General features: G+C 43.6%; 1 protein-coding gene across 9 annotated transcripts in view; it reads left to right on the top strand.

The window, feature by feature from the left end:
• CACNA1A (calcium voltage-gated channel subunit alpha1 A) overlaps positions 1–21,939 on the top strand; it is a 496,856-nt gene that overhangs the window by 325,204 nt on the left and 149,713 nt on the right. For all 9 annotated transcript variants that reach the window (XM_082255807.1, XM_082255800.1, XM_082255805.1 and 6 more), the window contains exons 25-27: positions 8,811–8,910; positions 16,168–16,328; positions 17,031–17,168. In XM_082255807.1, coding sequence (XP_082111933.1) covers positions 8,811–8,910; positions 16,168–16,328; positions 17,031–17,168 — 399 coding nt within the window. The remainder of the gene's footprint in view (positions 1–8,810; positions 8,911–16,167; positions 16,329–17,030; positions 17,169–21,939) is intronic.

Genomic DNA, 21,939 nt, shown 5'->3' with positions numbered 1-21,939 from the left:
GGCCTTACGAGTTGTTGGTATAGGCCAGTCTAGAATACAGGATATCTTACTCATATCCATCTTAATTCCAGTTTTGGATATGAAGTATCCTAGGAATAATATTTCTTCTTTATGAAATAGACATTTTTTTAATTTCACATATAGTCTGTGTGAGAGTAGTCTGGACAACACAAGTCTTACAGGTTTTATGTGTTCAGGCAGAGATCGAGAATAAATAAGTATATCGTCTAGGTATACTACAACACAGACATCAAGTAAGTCTCTAAAGATGTCGTTTATGAATCTTTGGAAAGCTGCGGGAGCATTACATAGCCCGAATGGCATCACAAGGTATTCGAATAGTCCGTATCTGGTTCTGAATGCTGTTTTCCACTCATCCCCGTCACGGATTCGGATTAGGTTGTATGCCCCTTTCAGGTCTAATTTGGTGAAATAAGTAGCCCCACGCACCTGTTCAATAAGTTCAGGGATGAGCGGCAAAGGATAGCGATCCTTTATCGTAATCATGTTTAATTGCCTATAATCGATAATAGGCCTGAGACTGGAATCCTTATTGCGGACAAAGAAAAGTCCTGCAGCAGTGGAAGAAGTAGAGGGTCTAATGAACCCTTTTGTCAAATTCTCATCCAAGTATTCCTTGAGATGAGAAAGTTCATCCTGTGAAAGGGGATAAACATGACCGAAAGGCAATTTGCTGTTAGGGAGTAGATCGATAGTGCAATCGTAATCCCTATGGGGAGGCAACACTTGAGCATTTTTCTCAAGGAACACTTCGGACAGATCCTGATAGCATAGTGGTGCAATTTCATCTGACACCACAGACAGAATCTTCCCATAAGATGGGAGGTTACACGTATTCTCACAATAGTGAGAAGGGAAAACCAAAGTCCGTTTTTTCCAATCTATGATTGGTTGGTGTGTGTGTAACCAGGGAAGTCCCAAAATAATAGGAAAATGGGGTGAGGATAGTATGTCAAAGGTGATGGTCTCCACATGTGATTCGTTGGTAGTGGCAAGGAGTGCCTGTGTCTGGTTGGTGATTGGACCAGAAGACAGTGGAATAACATTAATGAAACTAACAGAAACAGGCTTAGATTTTGAAATAATAGGTATTTTATTTAAGGTAACAAAGCGTGTATCAATATAGTTTCCACAAGATCCAGTGTCGACCATAGCCTTGGTGGTGATCCTAGTTTGGTCCCACTGTAATATTAAATGAACAAAAAGATAGGGGTTAGAAAAGGAAGTCGTTAATCCTCCCAGCAAGACATGTGAACACTCACCCTCTTTTTTGCGGACAAGGGGACAGGTGCTTATCAAATGATCCGAGGATGCGCAGTACATGCAGAGATTTCTGGATGTTCTTCTAGCTCATTCAGTAGTCGTTAAAGGTGGGCGTATGGTTCCTACATCCATGGGAGTAGGGTCAACGGCCAAAATCTGAGAAGGACTAGACAATGGCATTCCCATCTTTTCAGCCCTTCTTTCTCGCAGTCGTCTGTCGATGTTGATACTAAGTTGTATCAAGGCCTCCAAGGTGCCAGGTAAATCCGCTCGGGCGAGCTCGTCTTTAACAGCTTCTGATAACCCGAGTCTGAATTGAGTTCGCAAATATGTGTCATTCCACCCTGAATCAAGGGTCCATCTTTTGAACTCAGATACAAAGTCTTCTACAGGTCTCCTTCCTTGTTTTAAGGCCCTCAACTGAATATCAGCAGTACTCTGCCTATTGGGGTCATCGTATAAACTAGCGAGTTCCGCTAGGAATAAGGAATAGGTGTTGAGAATCTGATCATTATTCTCAAAGAGAGAGTCTGCCCAGGCCCGTGGATCACCCGTCAAGTATGAAATAACGGTACAGACTTTTATTTGATCAGTGGGGTATGTACGAGGTTTTAACAAAAAAAAGCAATTGACATGCGTTTTTGAATTCACTAAATTTTTTCCGATCACCTGTAAACACTAGAGGAGGGTTTATTTTAGGTTCAGGAGGCTGAACAGCAGTAAGCCGTGAGAGCTGGGTTACCTGCTGTGTCAGAGTCTGATTCTTTTCTTGTACGTCAGTCAGAGCAAGTATTAACGCTTTTACTTGTTGTGTTAATTGTGTCACTTGAGTGGGTAATTCTGCTGAATCCATTTTTAAGGTTCGTTCAATCTGTAACGCTCCTGCATTTTTAGTATAGGCTGGATTTGCAGCTGCAAAATCTCCACTCAGTAGTCATGTAGAGATGTGTTGAATACCAGATCCAACTCTCCAGGACTCATCACCGTGGGCCTGTCAGCTTCAACATACAGATATATACACACTCAATGAGATGTTCCTGGAGTGATAGGATGTATATGATAGTATGAAGGTGATGTGCTGAAGGGACAGGTGTGAACAGTGACAAGGATGGTAATCACTTGATAGGTTTGTATAGGAGAGTTCAAGATGGTATTTAGGAATGCAGATAGGTTAGTATCGAGTATGCTAACAGGTGGTGAGGACAGCAGATGACAAATACAGGATAGACTAACCCAGTGCAAGGATAGATAGTAGTAGACAGGAGAGATAGCAATCTATGCAGCAGTGCAGATGATAGATGGTAGTAGGCTCAAGAGCTAGCAATCTATGTAACAGTGCAGATGATAGGATAGTATGGATAGGTAGTAACAGTCCTTAATGTGCATAGGTAGATAGTGCAATAAGGTTATGGAGGGTTCCCCTGCAGGGTACTTATCACTTGTAATGTTAGTAGTTTAGAGAGGTCCAGTAGATAAGGAATGATCCGGTAGCGAGATACAGGGATCAGTAGCGAGGTTCCGGTCTGCTCCAGGTAAAGGGAATAGCTGGAGGTTCCGATCGAGAGACAGGCTTGAAAGCATGTGGATAACAAGGCAGGTTGAACGAACAATGTGAGTGAGACCGCCGGCGGTTGAAATAGCCGCTCTGCGGCGCTCAGCAGTGACATCATCGTTCTTAAAGGTATATGCGTACCACCTGAAGAGAAAGGTGGGACGCATTACAGAGAAAGTGGTGATTAAGGGTACCGGAGGTACCAGAACCTTACAATAGGACAGGACATAGGACTGGTATACATTTACCATGGGATGTACCCAAGCAATAAAATTGAAAGGAGGGCAACAACTCAGCAACTTAGAACTGACAACAGGCCTACATGAATAACAAGGATTTAAGAAACCTAAATTAATGTTCAGATAACATCTTGAAGGCCGAATGTTCGACCTAGAAGGACTTAGGTCCTGATGGTGGGCTTGCAAATCAGGGAAACAGATGCTTGATACTGAAAAACCCGGGAGACACTGGGTTGAAATGGGTTCTGATGCGAAAGGGAGTAAGCTTTTCCTTAAAGACATAGGTCCTATAAATAAGGTTGTCTGATCCACCTGGCAATGGTAGTGTGGGAGGTAGTGTGTGCTGTACGAGGGCCTATGAGAAGGACAAAGAAGGACTCAGCCTTGTCAATAGAGACTGAAGCTTTCAGGTAGACCCTGACAGCCCTGACCATATCTAGGCAATGTAAGACAACTTCCTTGTCAAGTTCTGGAGCAGGGCAATGTCCTCATTTAGGTGGAAGGAAGGAGACCACCTTAGGCAAAATTAAAGACTCTTTACAAGGTATAACTACTAACTCAAAAACATGTCTAAGAGACATGGGGGCAACAAAGAAAGTAACCTTAAAGGTGAGGTCTTCCAAATGAATATCCTTTTTCAGTTCAGGGAGTTCTCTGAAGAATGGAGAGCACCAGATTAAGAGCAGTTTCTAGGTATTTCTGAGGTCGAATTGGAGAAATGATATCAGCAAAGTCCTAATAAGGGGTTGCAAGGCAAGTGGTTTCTGGAAGAGGATAGGTAAAGCAGAAATCTGTCTCTTGAGGGTACTCAGACTCAGACACTGAACAAAACTAGACTGAAGAAAGGCCAAATTTTGAGTTAGAGTATTTCCTAGGGTTCTGTCCTCACCCCAAGCAAAGTACAGTATGTTTTCCATGTACAATGGTATATCTTGCAGGAGTTGGAATTCCTTGCTCGGAGTAAGGTGGGAATGACGAAGTCAGATATGCTTCTATCCTTAAGGACTTGCATTCAAACTACAATGCCATTAAACCAGGGACTGAGAAGCAGGATGGGGGGGGGGGGGTGTTGGGGTATGGCCAGTAAGGCTTGTCTATTTGTAAGAGGCCAAGGTTTGTCTTCCAGGAGTCTGATTATGTCTGTTTACCACCTTCTTCTGGGATAATTTGGTGCAATGAGAATCTTTGGGTCCTTTACCTCCTCGATTAAGATGCAAATTACAGATTTTATTAAAAACCCTGAAAAGCAAACATTGTCTGAAAACTCAAAGCATACTGAGCCAGCCCTAGCAGAAAAAGAGTTAAGGATTTTCCCTAGTTCCCTAGTGTCTACAGTATCAGAATGCAGCTGGGAATCTTGCTACTAAGGGAAATGCAGAACCGAGACAGTTACACTCACACAAACTTTAATAAATGAGGACTACAAGTAAATGTCTCCTGATTCATATGCCACCATGTGTGAGAAAATAATAGTCCAAATTCCACCTCGTGATTGACCACCATTCAAACTGGTCTCTTACCGAAACCAGTGGACTCTATTACAGAGTCATTTGCGCCTGATACACGAATCCCATCCAGATGAGGTCTCAGGTGGATACATAAGGCAGTGTGCGATGAGTACCCTGCATTATGTATCCACCTGAGACATCCTTGGACTGTTTAAGATTTCGAGTGGTCCTACATCTCTGGATGGGAGTCTTGTATCAGGCGCAAATGACTCTGTAATACAGTCCACTGGTTCTGGTAAGAGTCCAGTTAGAATGGTGGCAGATCACGAGGTGGAATTCGGACTATCTACTATTATTTCCTCACACATGGTGGCATATAAATTGGGAGTTCCAATATTACCACTATTCAGGCTTGGATTATAATTGGACAGTTTTTTTTACATTTTTTATATGTATTTATCACCTATAGCGCTGCAAAATTTGTTGTATAATTTTGATTGTACAGTGTGTCTTACTGTTTTTTGCTAGGGGCTTTTTTAAGTTTCTAGTTATTGCCAATGTGTTTTTTTCCATATTAAGTAAATGTCTTCTCCCTCCTTTATCTACATTGGCTCATATACTGCACCCTATTGAGATACAGCTTTTAGGTCCCTGTAATTTTGGGAGGTTACATCCAAATAGGTTCATAACATTTAGTCCAATATATGATTTGCTTCAGGAAAATGTTTTAGAAATTATGTTCATTCATAGCCAAGCAGAGGCTTTCACTGTTGCCTTTCAATAAAGGTAAACTTTAATGGTATTGGGACACTTTTATCTTTCATATACTGTATGAATCCACTGTTACCGTCTTTCCAAACTTTTCATTTCTGGCAAAAAATACTGTTTGAAATTCATTATGTCTTGCCAGTGTTCCACGATTGGCTTTGTGTTAATGTTAACATTTCATTAAGATAATATTGATGTGCTGTTTATGGTAAAAAAAAAGTACACTGTTATTTGTTGAGAAATGTCTTCACATGCTAATACCGTTACAATGGCCAAAATTTTGATTATGACTTTGACAATTCCACAGCCTTATATTTACATCAGAACTGGTTCTCTCTTTATTCAAGTCTATGATAGCTATTAAAGCAACTTGAAGCAGGTCAAATGCACCTGTCTGTAAATTCTGAATTTTCTTAGAAGCATCTTAAACTGATGTCAGAATAAAACTGCATTTGCCTATTGAAAGAGGCCAATTAAAAGCGGTTAAAAATTGGCAGAAAGTTGTATGGCCAGCTTTTTAGAGACAGCTGGCTCCATATGTATGAAAAAGAAATATACTGCTCAAAAAAATTAAAGGAATGCTTTTGAATTAGAGTATAGCATCAAGTCAAATAAACTCCTAGGATATTGGTTTGGCAAGTTAAGTAGCAGAGGGGTTGTTAATCAGTTTTAGCTTCTTTGGTGTTAATGCAATTCAAGCAGCTCTTCAGTCATTTTTTCATCTTTCCATCTATTTAAATCCTTTGCCCTTCTTGTTTTAACTTTGGATAGTAAAACATTTTTTTTTCTGGCAGTAAATTCCTTTTACAGCCCACTTCCTTTTTCTTGTCTGGTAAAAAGCCTAGGCTAATGACATCATGCACAGCTAGGAGCATACCCCGACGTTGTCAGGCATGCATACAAGCACCTGGGGGCCATGCAAACTACTGAGTACCATTTTGGGTTGCTGCATCGAAAGTTCGGCAAAATGGACTAGCCTGCTGCATAATTTTTTCACTTTGATTTTCGAGGTGTCTTTGAATTCAGCCCTCTGTAGGTTGATAATTTTCATTTCCATCAAACGATGTGGCATCCTTTCGTTCCTAACACATTACCCAGTCCATATCAGTATAGATATCCAGCATGATATTATTCCCCATTGAGATCTGATGTGTTTTCAAAGTGTTCCTTTAATTTTTTTGAGCAGTGTATTTGTCTTTGTTGCCTGTTGAAGCTTGTCTCCTTTAATTTACCAACCTGCAAAGGAAGAAGGAAATGAAGACTATAGCTGCTAAGGGAAACAGATAACTCTTTCCAACACACATTTACATATGGTACTATTTAGTTTAAGAAACATAAAGGAATTGCATTTTATCTCAAACCCCTTTTTAATGTATTGTCCATGCAATTGTCATTTGTCAGTTTTCACTGAGAGTATCATAAAGTAGAGGTCTAGAAGAGCATGAGTAGTCCAGCTCCTGATCCATAGATGGTTCATTTACTTGATTTAGCTTGTGTTTCACGTCCACTATAAAGTTGTTTGTGGTGTCATGTAAATGTTTGTGTGATTAATTCCTTCTCATTCCTACACCGACTGCCTCCTCCAGGAGCAACCAGCGGTAATGTCCATTTGTCCTTTTTCAGTCTGTCTCTTTCTTCTTCATCACTTTTCAGACATAATTTTATACCCACAAGGGTGATACAGAACCATGCGTTAGACTGACCATAGGGCAGATCTTATTCCAATGCAATTAAAGTCAAACATCTGCCCTTTCATTCAGGAATTGCTGGGTCACTATATTCAAATCTTGGCAAGCTAAACACATTTTACAAATGTTTTTTAGAAGGTCCTCCAAAATAAATGCCCCCCGGGCTTTTCTGTTTTTTGTCCTAACAATCCTGAATTTGGGCTGCTCATCAAGGTAGCTTTTGTCAGACAACCGGCCCCCCAAGATGCAGAACATTCCCTGCCTCCTAAACATCAGCATCCCTGGTTATTTTTTTCTTGATCTTTGCAGTATAAACAATTATCTCATATTATATGGTTTTGGTAAATCTAAAGGAAAATTGTACAATAACATTGTATTATGTATGGGCAGCTCTAGAGGGGTGATTAAAAGTTAAGGCAGTACTTCAGGGGTTTATTTTTTTAAGGTTCAGGCTGGGAAAATGAATAGTATACCAGAACAGAGTAGTTATGTGTATTGCACCCTATAGGCCTACAGGAAAATAGGAAGGATTTAGATCACCAACAGGAGGAGCTCAGTTTTAAAGTGTACCTGCAGTCAGAGTAAAGTCACTTAAAAGCGGCTTTTGCCTAAGCAGGTACCTCCTGGTGCCCAGAAATTACCCTAGGAGCACATTTATGTAAATCCTGATCAGAGGGTTTTTTTTTTTATTTCTCTGAAATCAAATTATGTTATGTTATGTGTTCAGTTTTGGTATACATAGTGCTTTGCTAAATTTTCCTTTAGGTCAAGCACTGTGACGAGTCGGGGTGAATGGAAATTTCCAATTAGACTTGTACAGGTGTAAAGATCGGGTAGGGGGTTAAATTCCTATTTTACCAACCCAAAAAAGAGAAATCTTTTTGGGTGCAATTGTTCTTAAATTGTCCTGCCCAATGCTGTTGCATGACAAACATGCCAAAAAACATGGCAAAAAAATGCAACGCATCACGAAGGTATGAATGCAGCCTTAGATAATAAAAAAGGTGAATTAGAGATTTAATGTTGGGATTCCTTACTTGCTTGAGGAACCTCTTAAAAATTTCCAAGGATATTTTTTTTTGCCATATACACTGCCACAGTTTTTCTGTTAGCTTATACATTACTTGATCTGTGTATGACTGGTCTTAATTACTGTGTCCTTTTAACTGCCAGGTAAGGTATGATACGTAGGAGGCAGTTAAGCCTACGAGATGCATTGCATTGGCAGCAGCGATCATATATTCCTCAGGAGTATCAGACATTTGCTGAGATTGTTGCTAGTGGGGATAAGGTGTCGTTGTAGGGTTTTCTTCAATGAAAACAACCAGGAATTCCTGCTGTGTGTTCAGTAATGTAGATTTAGAACCAGAGGGGCAGATGTGGTATCAGAACAGCTGGTAAATGCTCCTGAGAGAATTCTACATGTAAGCACTAGGGACTGAATATACCCAGCTCTGCTAACAATTATTCTTCTCTCTTTTTCTCATCTCCTCTTCTATCCACATCTCTCTTCTTTTCTATTTCTTTCATACTTTTTCTTGTCTGCAATTTCTGCTGCTTACTTGTCCTCTTATCTCAACTTTATTCATTTTTTGACTTATCTATCTTTAATTACTTTAAATGTGCATGATTCCTTTCTACGTCACCTTTTTTATCTTCTATTACGCTTTCTGTGCCCTAATCCCCTTTGTGATTCTATACCCGTAACTCTCTTTTCTCTGAGAACCTGACTCTTCTTCATTGTCTGTCAACCTGACTATCCCTTGATTACTTCTGCTTCTTCTTCTCTCTTCTCCTCTCTTTCTCTCTTTTCCTCACGGTGTCACAACAGAGGTGGAAGTAAAGGAAAGGACATCAGTACAATCAAATCTCTGCGAGTGCTTCGGGTCCTCAGACCTCTGAAGACCATTAAACGGCTACCCAAACTGAAGGTTGGTGATATGTCTCAGAAAAAAAAAACAAATAATATCTTTCTGGCAGATGTTATATTGTAGGGCAGGGCAGTAAAATTATCACCTTTGACTTTCTAGAATATTCACCTAACATATTCTGAAAATGAAAAATAATAATCATGTTTCGCTATCTCTACATTATATACCTGTGTATTTGGAATGTTGTCTACAAGCATATTTAAAAAGCATTGTTAAATGTACAAAACATAACATCATCCACCGCTGGTTGTATGATATACTGGTTGAAGCAGGCCAGACCAGCACCTGGATATTGCAAAGGAGTGGAGTGTGCATTTCTATCTGGAAACATGCAATATTTTCAATACTCTGTGAGTGTATAATCATCTTTGGAGAGATATTTTGTGGATTTTACTCTCTTATATGATGCTGACATTTTTTTTTTACACAGAATTTTAAAAAGAACATTGAATTATTATAAACTCTCCCTACAGCACAGTCATACTCATGCACTCATAAGCCCATTTTGGGTGAAACCAAATTGCCTGCCGGTATAATATTGGATTGTGACCAGAAACCAGAGCACCTGTAGTAAACTCATACACATACAGAAGTAGCTTAATCAGAATTAAATGTGCCTTCTTCTTGTGCATCGATCCTCAAACTACGGCCCTCCAGCTGTTGCAGAACTACACGTCCCATGAGGCATTGTAAAACTCTGACATTCACAGACATGGCTAGGCATGATGGGAATTGTAGTTCCTGAACTGGAGGGCCATAGTTTGAAGACCCCTATTCTTTTGCGTTACTTGGTTTCAGTCCATTGGTTAGATGTTCTGCAAGGTCACCAATTACCACAGTTGGTCCTATATACAGGGATAATTTATAGCCACTGTAGTACAAATAGATATCTGTCCTGAGGAAATCAGTAGAATTATGGCATGCAATCCAAAAGGACCCCACACCTATCTTAGAGCTCAGTCTGGAGGATCCCACCAAACATCTTAAAACAGAACCAGAGAACACAAATAGTGTAGTAAAACTAAAATAAAATGCACAAACAGGGAAAGGATGTAGCGGTCACCTATCTGTGGCTCTGGGCATCCATTTTAATCAATTATAAACCTTCATAAAGAACAGCAGTGAAAATGGGCAAGAAACCACCTCAAAAAAATCTGGTGAAATGTCAAACTTCTGTAGCTGATTTATAAATATTCACCCAAATGCAGTACAACTGGTATTTCTGGCTCCATCAGCACACAACGGGTTAACTCTTCCTCTGGAATCCACAGGATCACTTCTTCCTAGCTCAATAAAAGACAGCTTCTCCCCACCTGGTGGGCAATGATGCTTAAACAGCATTGGTATTGTACAGGTATGGTATTATTAGGCTCTGTAAAGTCACCATTTGCCTCTCACTTGCGATTTTTCCTGTCTTGTATAGGTAGTGTGCCAGAAAGAGAGAGACCGCACTCAAAGATGTAAAATGAAAATCAATCGAACTCCTTTATTCTCCATAAATACAGCAGACAGACAGTGCAATACACGGACAGACGTGTCGGGTTGACGCGTTTCACGATAAAAATCGCTTAATCATAACCACAGCGATTTTTATCGTGAAACGCGTCAACCCGACACGTCTGTCCGTGTATTGCACTGTCTGTCTGCTGTATTTATGGAGAATAAAGGAGTTCAATTGATTTTCATTTTACATCTTTGAGTGCGGTCTCTCTCTTTTTAGGTTTCTACATGCTTGGATCGCGGATCTGACCTGCACCGAGTGCTGAACTTGCACCTGAGCGGCTTCTCCCCTTGTTTTTGCCATAGGTAGTGTGCCACACTGCCCTCTTGGCTTTATTTGTGGATGATGGCACAGAGGGCAGGGAGTGACTGCCAGTGGCCAAGTAATGGCAGTCTTAGAAGTTGGCAGATGAACTGGCTTCGCTCCCTCTTTCTCTGCAGTCTTGCCAGTTTTTTCTTATGAGGTAAAGACTCATTGCTGGTGCTCCCCTGCTGTGCTGTGTGCTTCTGGAAGTTGGACAGTCTGACTGGTTTTGTCTCAGATTCCGACTGTGTCTCCACTCTGGAAGGGCTGCCTGGGCCCACCTGCTGCTTCTGAAGTAAGTGGATTGAGGCAGATGGGTCCCTTAAAGGGACAGCATACCTGTTTCTTTGGGGGGCAAGAGTTGTCATGGTTCTAGAGGAGTTAAACCTGACTTTTGGTGGAGGCTTCGATCGACCTAGTACCAGTTCTGGAGCATTGTGTATGCACCACTGGAGGGCGAATGAAGCTTCCACACAAGCCTTCAGTAAATTTCCCCCATAATGGGAGGTTATTTTTCAAAACGCTGGACTACATAATTAAGCGAGTGACAGGAGGAAAGTCCGGACTGTGGCCACAGTCTAATAGGAGGAAGCAGCCACATTTTTGCTTAAGTCAACTGAACTTCAGAAGGGTTCAGGAGGCCAAATCTTATAGGCCAGGCTGTAAATTCACCAGATCACAATGGAGACAGCTTGGAGTTCCTTTTTTCATGGAATCAAATTCAAAGCAGGCTGCTAAGACCTCTTGAAAGGTGCACCCAACCAGTCTCTTTTGGTGGGAGCCAGGATAGCTTCCTTCAGGAGGGTTTGGACACCAAACATCAAAGATCGGTGGGTTCGGAAGACAGTTCGGTGGGAGTACAATAGAGGATTCAAAAGTCTACCACCAAATCATTTCAATTATGGCCAACGGATCTCAAGAAGGTACAATTCCTGCAAGATTACATATAAAAATTATGCTGCAACAAGGCCATAGTATCTATGCAGCTGGAAAAAACAGGGCTTTTCTTCTCATTTTTTTTATAGTACCCAAGGCATCAGAAGCTTCCGGCCTGTCTGGTTTTGAAGAAATAGAATGGGTACATACCAACAGGTTCAAGATGGGAGGGGAGCTTGCAGACAGTCATAGTGATAGTTCAGTAGAAAGACCGGTTTGTGTCGGTCGACCTGGCTGACGCATACTTTCATGTACCAATCAGTGCGAAGTACCAGAGACCGTTGAGATTGGCGGCGACCCGATGTTACTTCCAGGTCAGGTGTCTGCCATTTTTAGAATTGGCACAGCACCAAGAATCTTTTTGAAAGTTTTGTGGGCAGTGGTGGCTGTATTTTGTTTTTTGGGGAGGCTCTACCACTACTTAGACAATGTTTGGATTCTCGCACTTTGAAGCTGGTGAAGCAACGCGGCCTTGTCCTAAAAGTCCTTTTCAAGTTTGGTCACATGAGAACAAACAGGGAAGGCAGTTAACCACTTCTCAATTGATGAAGGATCTTGGAATAGTATTTGATACCCAAATAAGTCAAGTAGTTTTTCAAAACTGCTAAATTTTCTAAATTAAAATTTGCGTACGAAGAGTAATGGAGACAGCATTTATGTCAGCAAGGGATTGCATTGTCCTCATCGGGATCTTTGGATTACCTCATTGGGAGTTTTGTACATTACCAGTGTGCCTCTTTTGGGGCGTGCCTCTCAGCCCAGGAGATGTAATAATTCTGACATCAAATGCCAGTTTCTCTCCAGTCTGAGGAGACAGGTGTAAGACTTTGGAGCCCGGTGGAATGCAAACACTCCAACAGTCTAACTATCTGGAATGGAAGGTAGCTTTTCAAGCCTTTCAGGATCTTCTCCAAGGGGTCCCAAGTGAAGTTGATGATTGACAACAAGACAGTAGTAGCCCACATTGCCCGCCAAGGGGGCACTAAAAGTATTTTCGTGTTACATCTTGCAACAGAAACTTTTCCCTGGGGAGCCGCTTACAGACAGTTAATGGCAGTCTACTTGCCAGACAAGCAAAAAAAATGAATGGATCAGTTAGGTAGATTATTTTCCAACAATGAGTACCTCAAACCAATATTGGCTCTATGGGGCATTCCAGTAAGAGTTCTCATGGAGACTTCACTGAAAGTTCAACTTCTGATATTTGCAACAAGGTACACATACGAAGACTCAGTGATACAAGATGGGTTCACAGTGCTATGGTATTTTCCATTGGTCTTTGTCTTCTTCCGATGCCCTTGAATATGAAGGTGCTTCTATAAATTCTAACACAACATGTTCATACCATAAAGGTGCTTTTCCACCTGGCGAGGAGTTTTCACTGTTTTCCCAGATGTCATTAGCACCACCAGTCCCGTTTCCAGTCAAACAAGATCTTTTATGCCAAGGACAGTGGCAGCACCCCAATCCAGTGAGACTACTTTTAATAGCCTGGCTATTGAATCGGCCAGATTAGAGGTGCAGGGATTTTCATCCAAGGTGGTTCAGACCTTAATGAAGGCCACAAGATCATCCATGAATGCTACATAGAGAAGATATGAAGGAAGTTTATTTTGTTTTCTCCGCAAAAGATTTCTCTCCTGTGTAACCAGCTCTAGCCACTATACTGAACATTTTTTTTTAATCAGTGCTAGAGGTTGGTCTGGCATGCAACTCTATTATAGTACAGATCTCTGCCTTATTCTCTTTCTCAGGCTGCAGATGGGTGGAAGAGCCATTGACCAGATGCACTTCATGCAAATGGCAATCTCTATATGATCCCAAAGGCTTGGTTATGAAAGCACTGGTGCAGGCACCCTCAGCTCCAATAATCCATTGAAGTTCCTCACAGTAAAACAACTTCTTCTGACAGCAATTACTTTAGACTGAAGGGTGTTGGAGATTGCAGCCCCTTTTGTGTATTTTAACCAGATACTACTACTACTAAAACATTCATTGCCAAAGTTCAACTCTAAAGTAGTATCCTGTTCCCGGAAAACTGAGAGGCAGTCACACTGCGTTTTCACATAAGAGTACACAGCAGGAAGACTTTAGTTCCTTACACATGGTGAAGTTGCTAACAGTTTACAAAACAAAAGCTGTTGCTTAGCCAGTTGGTCCACGATAACGGGTCTACATCTTTAGGGCAGTGGCCAGGGTTGGGGGAAGGGTCTCTAGCAAAAGATTCCTCCAATGAACTAAGCTGGGCAGTGGCATTTTTAAAAGCTAGTTTGGATTAGGACTTCAGGTGAGAGATCTGAAAGGTGAACAGTGTTCAGGCATGAATTTCAAACACTTTCCATACTACCCCTGGGGAGGCAGTAGCAGTGTTAGTTTAGAAGAAGTGTTGCCATTCCAGGGTTATCTCCCCTGGGTCTTCAACCAAACAGGATTCTAATGCCAAATGGGCCTTGCTGAGGGAGGACCCAGGGACAAATGTCTAGAGCTGAAGCAAGTATTGAGCATAAGGGTTTCATTTACAAAGTAGAAGCAAGGGCAATGTACACAGGAGATGATCGTCTCTCTGAGTAGAAGGTGAAGCAGAGTCTATAAGGAGTCAGCAAACAGAGGGGACCCGAGAGCCTTAGGATCCAAGGGAAAGTAAAAGGGGAAGGCAAGAGAGGGGAAGGGGGCACTTGCTATAGTGTGCAGTAAGCAACTGGTGGAAAAGAGTGGCAGGATGTGAGGGTATTTACCAACTTAAGCTGTCCAGGAGAGAATCAGGCCAGGGCTGCACCCTCCACTGACCAGTGATCCAGCCAAGTGGAGGTCAATTCAGGATCTTTAAAGAAGTAGACATGTCCCTCCGCCTCCACCCGGAGCTTGGCGGGTTACATCATGGCGTGCTTGAGGTGGTGAACACAGAGGCGAGGTTTGACATCATCGAACCGGGACCACAGATGCTGAACCTCTGCAGAGAAGTAGGAAAAAGCTGCCACCTTGGCATTCTGCAAAGGAATTTTGCCTTTTTCCCTGGTCAGGCGAAGAACTGCATCCCAGTCCCTATAGTTGGGCATCTTGGCTATGAAGGTGTATGGTGGTGCTCCTTGGGGCAGTGGATGAGCAGGCAAATGATGGACCTGTTCTGCAACAAATGTGGTGGAAAACGCGTCTCTGCTGTAGGTGTAAAGAGGTTCTCGAGAAAGCAGGCTTGGTCAGTGCCCTCAGCACCCTCCGGGAGGCCCACAAAGCGAAGATTGCAGCATCGGAGATGGCTCTTCATATCATCTTGCTTCTGGATAAGCTGTTGGATCCTCACGCTGCATGTGCTCTGAAAAGTGTTGTAGTGGGTGCAGCATGTCTTCCGCTCTGCCTATGTGAGTCTCAGCCTCAGTGAGCCAGTCCCTTAGCTTATGAAAGTCCTGGCTCAGAAAAGTAATATCAAATTTAACTTCCTTGATTTTAGTTGTAAGGGGTGCTTGATATGTAGAGATTGCATCCAGGACTTTAGCTATCTCTGCCACGAGGGGGTTCTGTATCAGAATTGGAGGCAGCACCATCTTCCCCTGGGGCATCCCACTTCTTGAGCCAAAATTTCTCCAATTTGGAACTGGCTTCGGATGCTTTTCGTGGGGGAGACATGATGGGCAGGGTGTGAGGGTCCTCTGAAACCAAAATTTGGTAAGTTGAGTGCAGGATTACTGCCAGGATACCGGAGGAAGGATGTGGTGAAAAGGGAGCTTTCCTCACATGCATCCTACTCCATCTTGTTTCAAGCCACACCCCCCCCCCCCCAAGTTGCTAACAGTGTACTTGCAAGGGTCAAAGGACGTGAGATAAGTGGACAATTTTTTCATTTTGCCATCAGGTCCTCAAGAGTCATCTTCTATTGGATTACCAGGGTGATTAGATTGGCATGCAGAAAGTAGGCCTTTCTGCTCTGGAAGAGGTGCAAGCTCATTCGACCAGAGGGGTGGCAGCTTTTGGGGCAGTTATGCCAAGATTTCAATGGAAGATATATGGAAGATGTCTAGCTGAAGTTCTTGTGCAGTGTTCATTCAACTTTACAAGCTAGACATGCGGTCAGCAAGTTCTGCAAAGTTTGGGACAAGAGACATACATTTTTTTTTATCTTTAGCAGCTTTTTTCGACTGTCGGTGTCCCTTCCTGCCCATTTTTTCTGCTAGTTATATCCCATTGTGTGCTGACGTGAGGTGGGCCAGAAATACAGAAAATTGTTGTTAGCAAATACTTAGTGTAATTTTCTTTTCCTGGCCTATCCTCATGTTAGCAAAGGATTCCCTCCCTAGTAGCCTGTCGCAGGCTAGGTTATCGAACACTTCAGTTGGGGAGGGGCTGTCTTTTATTGAGATAGGAAGAGGTGGTCCTGTGGGTTCCAGAGGAGGAGTTAACCTTTGTGTGCTGATGTGAGGATAGGCCAGGAAAGGAAAATGATGTTAGGTATCTGATAACATTATGTAATTTACACTTCATTATGGTTGCAACCTTCTATAACATGGCAGTGTCTTTTCTTTCAGGCTGTGTTTGACTGTGTGGTAAACTCTCTCAAGAACGTCCTCAACATCCTTATAGTTTACATGCTTTTTATGTTCATCTTCGCTGTGGTTGCTGTCCAGCTTTTCAAGGGCAAGTTTTTTTACTGCACAGATGAATCAAAGGAATTTCAGAGAGACTGCAGGTGAGGAACCATTTTGCTGTACTATATATTTGGGTTTTGAGATTCTGTGTGGGTTTCCTTGGTCTGACTCTGATCCTCTTCATGTGTGATGTGTATTAAGCCCTGGAAGCATGTGTAAGATATATCTTACTGATGCGCCAAAACCAAATCTACAATTAGGCATATTTTGCAAGTTATAAAGTTATTATTTGCCATTTATAAAGTGACCATTTTATTTTGAAGACCCCTGCTGATTGGGTCGTATGAGATAATGATAATGATCAGTTTCCAAAAAAGACTGATCTAAGGGTTCCCTTTTACGACATGCAGTTGAGCATGTTTTTATGAACACATATGCAAGAAAATGAACGAATTTCAGTGAGCCTAGTTTACAGCATTGCATTGCATTCATATGCATTTAAAAAAAGTACAGTTTGCTGTACTTTCACGCAAATAAACACACATGAACACACCGCAAACACAAGTAAATACAACATAGTAAAAAAAAAATATTAACAATGCCTAAAAAAACACACTGCATACACAACAAAAATGCACTAGAAACATGCAGAAAATGCATTACAAATGTATGTAAGCATGCATACGGAACCCAAGGATGTGGTGTAAATGAGCCCTAACAGCTGCCTTTTATCTTTAAACAGTATAATGCTAATGTAAATCTCTCTGTCTCTCATGTGTAATTGTCTGTATGTTTCTCTCTAGGGGAGAATACCTGGTGTATGAGAAGAATGAAGTAAAGGCACAAAAGCGGGAGTGGAAGAAGTGGGCATTCCACTATGACAATGTGTTGTGGGCGCTGCTCACCCTTTTCACTGTGTCTACAGGAGAGGGATGGCCAGAGTAAGAACTCCTGTCTTCCTTTTCTTCAACTGTATATGGTGCAGAGAAAGTAATGTATTAATAAAACTGCAAAACAGACAGTAAAAATGGGATTTTTGACTTACCATAAAATCCGTTTCTCTGATGTTCATTGACAGACACAGCTCCTGGTATTCATAACCACTGGCTTATACTGCTCCCTACAGGAGTAGGACACTAGGCAGAAAAAAATTCTGGCTACACCCATGGGCAGTCCCAGGGGGTATACTCCCTCTCTCTGCTATAGCCACTCAGTTTTTTAACAAGCAGTGTCAGGAGAATAAAAATTTCAGAGGGGTGGGTGCTGTGTCCATCAATGAACATCAGAGAAATTGATTTTATGGTAAGTCAAAAATCTAATTTTCTCTTTCGTTCATTGAAGGACACAGCTCCTGGTATTCATAACCATTGGGACGTCCCTCAGCAGTGTTAAACATGAGGGGTGGGAACAACCAAAAAATTCCCCAAGGTTAAACAGTAGCCAACCAGGCAACAGGGGCTCAATCAAATAACCGGAGCCCACCTGAAAAACACAATACACCTTCAAAGAGGAGAAGGTCCTCTTAAACAGCAGCCTGCAAAACCTTGCGGCCAAAGGAAGCTTTCACAGATGGCAACATCACTTTATAAAACTTTGTAAAAGTTTGCACCAACGACCAGGTGGCCGCCTTGCCAACATGCGTCAATGACGCCTGATGACGGAAGGCCCAGGAGGCACTAAGCACCCTAGTAGAGTGCGTCTTGACAGGGAAAGGAGGAACCTGACTCCTGATGGAATAGGCGTGAACCACCATCTGTCTGATCCTTCTGGAAATGGCCGCAGAGGAAGCGAACAAACCTTTTCGAGGTCCATCCATGAGCACAAATGGAGAGTCTGACTTCCTGAAAAACTCTGTAGCTGCCGGGTACACCCTAATTGACCGGATCACATCCAAGGCATGCAAGGCAATTTCCTTCGGATGTTTAGGCCTGGGACAGAGAAGGCAACACAATGTCTTCATTCAAATGAAAGTCAGAGATAACCTTTGGAAGGAAAGACAGACAGGGGCAAAGAACCATCTTATCCCTGTGAATCACCAGGTAAGGTAAACAACAGGATAACGCCGCCAGTTCCAACACCCTGTGCGCAGAAGTGATAACTACTAAAAAGGCCACCTTCTGGCACAATGAAAGTAGGGGAATCTCCCGAATATTTTCGAAACGAGGCTTCTGCAGAGCTGAAAGCACCAAATTAAGATCCAAGGCAGAAATGGAGGAACCAAATGTCGGACACCCAGGGAGTGTGTGGCCAAAGATCGTTGGAAGAAGGCCGCCAAAGCCGACACCTGGCCTTTGATGCTAATTTCTGTTCGAACCCCCGTTGAAGAAAGGTTAAGATCCGAGCCATCAAGAAGGAGCGAGGAGGAACTCCTAGCGACTCACACCACGCGATGTATGTCTTCCACGTATGATGGTAGATCTTCCTAGAAGTAGATTTCCTAGGCTTCAACAGGGTAGGAATTACCAACTCAGATAAACCCCTATCCTTCAGCACCTGGCATTCAACAGCCATGTCGTCGAAGCCACCGACTGTAAAACAGGATGGAAGATCGGCCCTTGGGACCGAAGATCCTCCCTGAGAGGAAGCTTCCAAGAAACGTCGGCGACCAGCCGCATCAGATCAGCATACCAAGCCCAGCAAGGCCAGTCCAGAGCCACTAAGATGACCGGAATCCCTACTGCCTCGATCCTGCCTAGAATTCTGAGCAGAACCTTCAGAGGAGGGAAGGCATAAATCAGCTAATACTGACCCGACGGAGCCACCAGCATGTCTGTGGCGTCCGCCAGAGAATCCGTTGTCTGAGCCACAAACCTCTGCACCTTTCTGTTGAGCTGAGATGCCAACAGATCCACCTCGGGGGTGCCCCACCGGAGACATAGCTGATGAAACACCTCTGGATGAAGGAACCACTCCCCGTGGTCCAATACCTGCCAACTGAGATAATTCACCTGCCAATTTTCCAAGCCAGCAATGTGTACGGCGGAGAGGGATGGAACAAACTGTTCTGCTCACCTTAGAATGCTGGCTACTTCAGAACCGCCAGGACACTTCTTCTGCTCCCTTGATGATTGACATAAGCCGTGGCACTGTCCAAATGAATGCACACTGGACAAACCTAAACACGATCTGTCCAATGATCCAGACACAGTCTGATCTCTCTGAGTTCCAAGACACTGATCGGTACGGATTGATTCTTCCAGCGTACAGATCCCCTAAGCAGAATGCTTGCTGAGGACGACTCCCCAGACAGACAGGCTGGCATCCGTGGTGACTACTGTCCAATACAAGAAGAAGAAGGATTTTCCTAGCTGAAACGCCGGAAGAACTAAGCCACCATATCAAGGACTCCTTCGTTCCCTTACTCAGCCGGATCTGATTTTCCAGAGACTGGGGAGTCTTATCCCATTTGGTCATAATCTCTCTTCGCAGAGACCTCATATAGAACTGTGCAAACGGAACCGCCACAAAGGTAGACACCATCAGGTCCGGCACCCACATGACTGTTGGACAGCAGGAGGCCAATTGCAGCCTGCAGATTTTGGAGTTTGTCCAGAGGAAGGAGCACTCTGGCTAAGGCCAAGCCCAGAGTCAGGCCCAGATAGTCCAGCTTCATGGACGGAACAAGAGAAGATTTCTGAAGGTTCAGAATCCAGCCGAACTCCAGCAGAGTTTGTTATGTGATCTCCAAGTTGTCCACCAGTGCAGAGGGAAACTTCGCTAGCAGAAGGAGATCATCCAAGTAGCCCAGTACCATGATCCCCCATTGGCGTAGCAAGGCTAGAACGGGGCTAACACTTTTGTGAAGACCCGAGGAGCAGAGGCGAGACCAAAGGGTAACATCGCAAACTGATAATGCTCCTCTCCCAAAGCAAAGCAGAGAAAATGCTGGTGACTGGCCCATATTGGAATGTGAAGGTAGGCATCCTTGATATTGATAGAGGCGGGGAAATCCCCCTGACGCAGGGATGCCACCAATGTTCGAATGGACTCTATTCTGAACTTCTGGACCTGCACAAAGCTGTTTAGCGCCCTGAGGTCCAGAATTGGACACACTTTGCCCTCCTTCCTGAGGATTATGAACAGGTTTGAATAAAAACCCTGAAAACGTTCCGAAGTTGGAACCGGGACAATAACCCCTTGAAGGAACAGGTCTTGTAACGCCCCAAACAGGCCCTGTAAGCTGTCTCAGGACAGGTACAAGTTTGAAGGGAAAACCTTGCCGGGGGACAAGAGTGAAACTCGATCTTGTAGCTGGACTGAATGACTTAGTGGACTTACTTGTCTTGCACTAGGGAAGTCCACGGGTCTGGAAAGCAGCAAAGACATCCCCCCCCGATATGGATGAAGGCGCACCTTCATGCTGAAGGAGCCTTGTCCACGGGTCTGGAGAAGCCCGATCTTGGCTTGCCAGACCAGGTTCATTTAGATCTCCTGAAGAGGCCATGAAAGGTTTTGAGCCCTTGTCAGTCAACCCTAAAGGAAAAAAAAACTTTGTATGAGTCGAGAAGGAGGGTCCACATCTACGATGAGGTTCCTTGCCCTTAGTAGCCTGTGGAAGAAAAGTACTATTCCCCCCCTGTGAGACCTTTAATGATGATATCCAGGGTAGCTCCAAAGAGGCGATCTCCTTGGAAAGGAAGACCAGTCTAAGCCTTTTTTGAAGTCTGATCCACAGACCAGCACTTGAGCCAAAAGACACGCCAAAGGACCACTGCCAAAACGGAGAGGCGAGCCATCAGGGGAGCCACATCCAAAGAGGCATCACAGATAAACTGCAGGCCCTGGACCAGCTGGTCCGCCAACTCAGCATAGACAGAAGGGAGCTGTTCCCCCTCCAGGTCACGACGTAAGAGCTTAGCCCACTCAGTCAGAGTTTGCGACACTAGGGCAATGGTGAATACTGGCCTCACTGCCGAACCAGCCAGAGTGTACATGCAGTATCTCACAAAAGTAAGTACACCCCTCACATTTTTGTAAATATATTATTATATCTTTTCATGTGACAACACTGAAGAAATGACACTTTGCTACAATGTAAAGTAGTGAGTCTATACCTTGTATAACAGTGTACATTTGCTGCCCCCTCAAAATAACTCAACACACAGCCATTAATGCCTAAACCGCTGGCAACAAAAGTGAGTACACCCCTAAGGTAAAATGTCCAAAATAGCCGCCGGACTAAACAGACATGGCCACGGTGTATAGAACACACAGGCTACCACAAAATGGCGGCCCTGTGCGGCACCATGAGGCATACAGGGACCCAGGATTGGGAGTCCGGACCTCAAAGACAGATCCAGGCAGGCCCTGACAGGAGCCCCCGCCGGGTACAACCCCCCCCTGCACAGTTGATCGTCCAGTTGCTGGCAGCGCACCCCCCACGTGCCCATCACCAGTCAGTGCCCTGTCCCCACCCCTGGAAAGTAGCCAGACAACCAAAACAGCCCCAGCGTATGTGGGATAGGGAGGCAGGATGAGGGACTCAGTAAGGGGGGTGCCTGCGGGAAGGAGGGAAACCCGGGGGTCCGACCGTCCCAAGGAGGAGCTCACGTCCACCCCAAAACCCTGCAGGGGGATAGAGAAAATAGCTACTCACCATACCAGGAACCAGGTAGGCATAGCTCAAGACAGAACCCCTCTCCATCGAAATGGGGGGCTGTCGTCCAGGAGGAACGCTGCGACCCAGGCCGAGACTCTGTCATATGCAATCTC

Source organism: Pelophylax lessonae (assembly GCF_965119305.1).
Source record: "Pelophylax lessonae genome assembly, chromosome: 4".
Taxonomy (NCBI): Eukaryota; Metazoa; Chordata; class Amphibia; order Anura; family Ranidae; genus Pelophylax; species Pelophylax lessonae.
The sequence above is the reverse complement of the archived record's forward strand: the minus strand, read 5'-3'. Positions and strand labels throughout refer to the sequence as shown.